Genomic DNA, 3,199 nt, shown 5'->3' with positions numbered 1-3,199 from the left:
ATCTATCTATGTGAACAAAAGCATTAATTCACTAGTTTCCTTAGAGATCGAGTTTAATTCAAATGATAAAACGATTTTTCTATAATTCAATATTTATTTCATATCCTACAGTAAAATGTCAAGAAAATGTTACATCTACAGGAGGAAAATAGACAAATATATAAGAAATGAAAGATGAGCAAAAACAGAAAGAAAAAAGATTAATAAAAAAGAGGTCATGTTGGCAATGAACGGCTGCCTTTTACCCTCAAGTTAGGACAGATGACAACACTCAAATTAAAATATTGATTCAGTTGTTAGCATGAAAGTAGAATATGCTGCCCACAAACTCTATAAATAGCACACCAGCTTCCACCATTTGAGAGCACACCAAACTTAATATCTCTTCTCTTTTGAAATGGCCGATATGAATGCGCCTCCCTTCTCCGCCACGGTTACTAAATTCTCTTTGCCGGTAGATTCGGAGCACAAGGCGAAAGTCCTGAAAATCGGGTCGTTCGCGCAGCCCCACATGCGATCCTTCCACTTGGCCTGGATCTCCTTCTTCACGTGCTTCGTCTCCACCTTCGCGGCGGCGCCCTTGGTCCCCATCATCCGGGACAACATCAACCTGAGCCGCTCCGACATCGGCAATGCCGGCGTCGCCTCCGTCTCCGGCAGCATCTTCTCCCGCCTCATGATGGGCGTGGTGTGCGACCTCATCGGGCCGCGCTACGGCTGCGCCGTCCTCAACCTCCTGGCGGCGCCGGTGGTGTTCTCGACGGTGTTCGTATCGTCGCCGCAGGGCTACGTGGCCGTGCGGTTCATGACGGGGTTCTCCCTGGCGACGTTCGTGTCGTGCCAGTACTGGACCAGCGTGATGTTCAACAGCTCCATCATCGGGACCGTGAACGGCGTTGCCGGCGGCTGGGGCGACATGGGCGGCGGCGTCACGCAGCTCCTCATGCCCTTCCTCTTCCACCTCATCAAGCTCTCCGGCGCCACGCCCTTCACAGCGTGGCGCATCGCCTTCATAATCCCCGGCTGGCTGCATGTCATCATCGGAGTCATGGTGTTGACCATGGGTCAAGACCTGCCAGATGGCAACCTCAGCACCCTTCAGAAGAGTGGCGATGTCGCAAAGGACAAGTTCTCCAAGGTAATAATCCCATTAATATATTTCCAGATTAAATTACTATATTTTTAATTATTTGTATGTGTGCAGGTCTTCGCTCATGCCGTCACAAATTATAGAACATGGGTTTTTTTCCTCCTCTACGGCTTCTCCATGGGAGTTGAGCTTTGCATTAACAATGTGATTGCCGAATATTTTTACGACAGGTAATTTCAATTGCGCATCTTAAATAAATAATGGAGTAGTAATATTTTGGACAAAAAAGTAAAATTGTTTAAATTGTTTCAGGTTCAACCTGAAGCTACACACCGCGGGAGTAATCGCGGCGACGTTCGGAATGGCGAACTTCTTCGCCCGGCCCTTTGGCGGGTACGCGTCGGACATTGCCGCGGAGAGGTTCGGCATGAGGGGCAGGCTATGGATTCTATGGCTATTCCAAACCCTAGGAGGAGTGTTCTGCATTTGGCTGGGCCGCTCCAATTCACTCGTCATGGCCATCGCCTCCATGATCCTCTTCTCCATGGGCGCCCAAGCCGCCTGCGGCGCCACCTACGGCATCATCCCCTTCGTCTCTAGGAGATCGTTAGGGCTGATTTCGGGCCTAACCGGAGCCGGAGGGAACTTCGGAGGCGGGCTGACGCAGCTGGTGTTCTTCTCCACCACCAGATTCTCCACCGCGGACGGGCTGACCTACATGGGGGTGATGGCCGTGGCCTGCACGCTGCCGGTGGCGCTGGTCCACTTCCCGCAGTGGGGGAGCATGTTCCTCCCGCCGTCCAAGAGCGGGAACCACACGGAGGAGACCTACTATGCTTCCGAATGGAACGAGGAAGAGAGGGAGAGGGGTTTGCACGGCAACAGCCTCAAGTTCGCCGAGAACAGCCGCTCCGAGCGTGGGACCCGGCGGGAGATCGCCGCGTCTTTCAGCCCGCAGGGCTCCACCCCGATCCATGTTGTTTAATCCCTTAATGGGATTTCTATATATAGTATCTTAGTAAACTCAATAATCCCTTGGATTTCTGTAGTATCGATATCGGACTAATCCAAAAGCGTTGTATATGATGATTGGTTGTACATAAGCTATAAATGTAAAACCATGACGGCCGCGCTTACCACCGTTCATTCTTGTAATTCCATCTTCTAGCTTTTCTTCATTTCTTGCACTTGAGATGTATCCTGTGTTTCATTTTGTATTTCACTTTCAATTTTCTATATTTTTCACATATTTTCTTCTTGAATTTAAATTTTGTATGTTGTAATTTGATTTTATGATTATTAATTGGGATTCATTCCATTCAACTAGGGTATATAATTATTTTTATCATTAATTTAATTTCAATTTTATTTCATTATTAATTAGGGTTGATACCTTATCAAAAAAAAAATTAGGGTTGATAAATTAATACAAAGTTAAGGTATATATTTTTTAATTTTATTTTCATAAAAAATATTACTAAAATAACAGATTTAATAATACTAGAACACAAGGACACGTACAAAGTTATGAGACACTGATGATCTCATCCGCTTTTCTTGTAATTCCATCTTCTTCTAGTAGTCCATATGCCCTAATGTATAACTATAATTGTTAGTTTTGTCTTGTTAATTAACTAGTTATACTTGCGTAACTATTATATTGCATTGTTTGTTTTGTTATTTTCAATCTATCGAGCTTAATATGAACAACTGTATAATATATATATATATATATATATATATAGGGTTTGGTTCAAGTGTAAACTCTATCTTATGGTGAAAACTAAATCCTATGAACAAACACATAAAATATGTGAACAAGAGATGGTCAAATCGTGAACAATTAAATGTTCACGTGTATACAAGATTCAACCATCTTTGTTCATGTATTTTATGTATTACAATTGTTCACAACTTAATTATCTCTTGTTCACGTATTTTATGTGTTTGTTCATAGGATCTAGTTTTCACCGTAAGATAGAGTTTACACTTGATCCTTCCACTATATATATATATATATATATATATATATAGGGTTAGGTTCAATGAAAAAGGCCTAAATGTAAGAGAGAAGAGAGAAGAAATCTCATCCGTTGATCTTATATAATC

General features: G+C 43.5%; 1 protein-coding gene across 1 annotated transcript; it reads left to right on the top strand.

Moving 5' to 3' along the window:
* Positions 1–355: 355 nt before the first annotated feature.
* LOC131000567 (high affinity nitrate transporter 2.6-like) lies at positions 356–2,335 on the top strand. Its single transcript, XM_057926563.1, has 3 exons — positions 356–1,138; positions 1,205–1,320; positions 1,403–2,335. The coding sequence occupies exons 1-3, from the start codon at positions 398–400 to the stop codon at positions 2,073–2,075; spliced, it is 1,530 nt and encodes a 509-aa protein (XP_057782546.1). The 5' UTR covers positions 356–397; the 3' UTR covers positions 2,076–2,335.
* The last annotated feature ends 864 nt before the right edge of the window (positions 2,336–3,199 follow it).

This window comes from Salvia miltiorrhiza, chromosome 8, assembly GCF_028751815.1.
Source record: "Salvia miltiorrhiza cultivar Shanhuang (shh) chromosome 8, IMPLAD_Smil_shh, whole genome shotgun sequence".
Taxonomy (NCBI): Eukaryota; Viridiplantae; Streptophyta; class Magnoliopsida; order Lamiales; family Lamiaceae; genus Salvia; species Salvia miltiorrhiza.
This window is presented reverse-complemented; position numbering and strand designations above follow the sequence as displayed.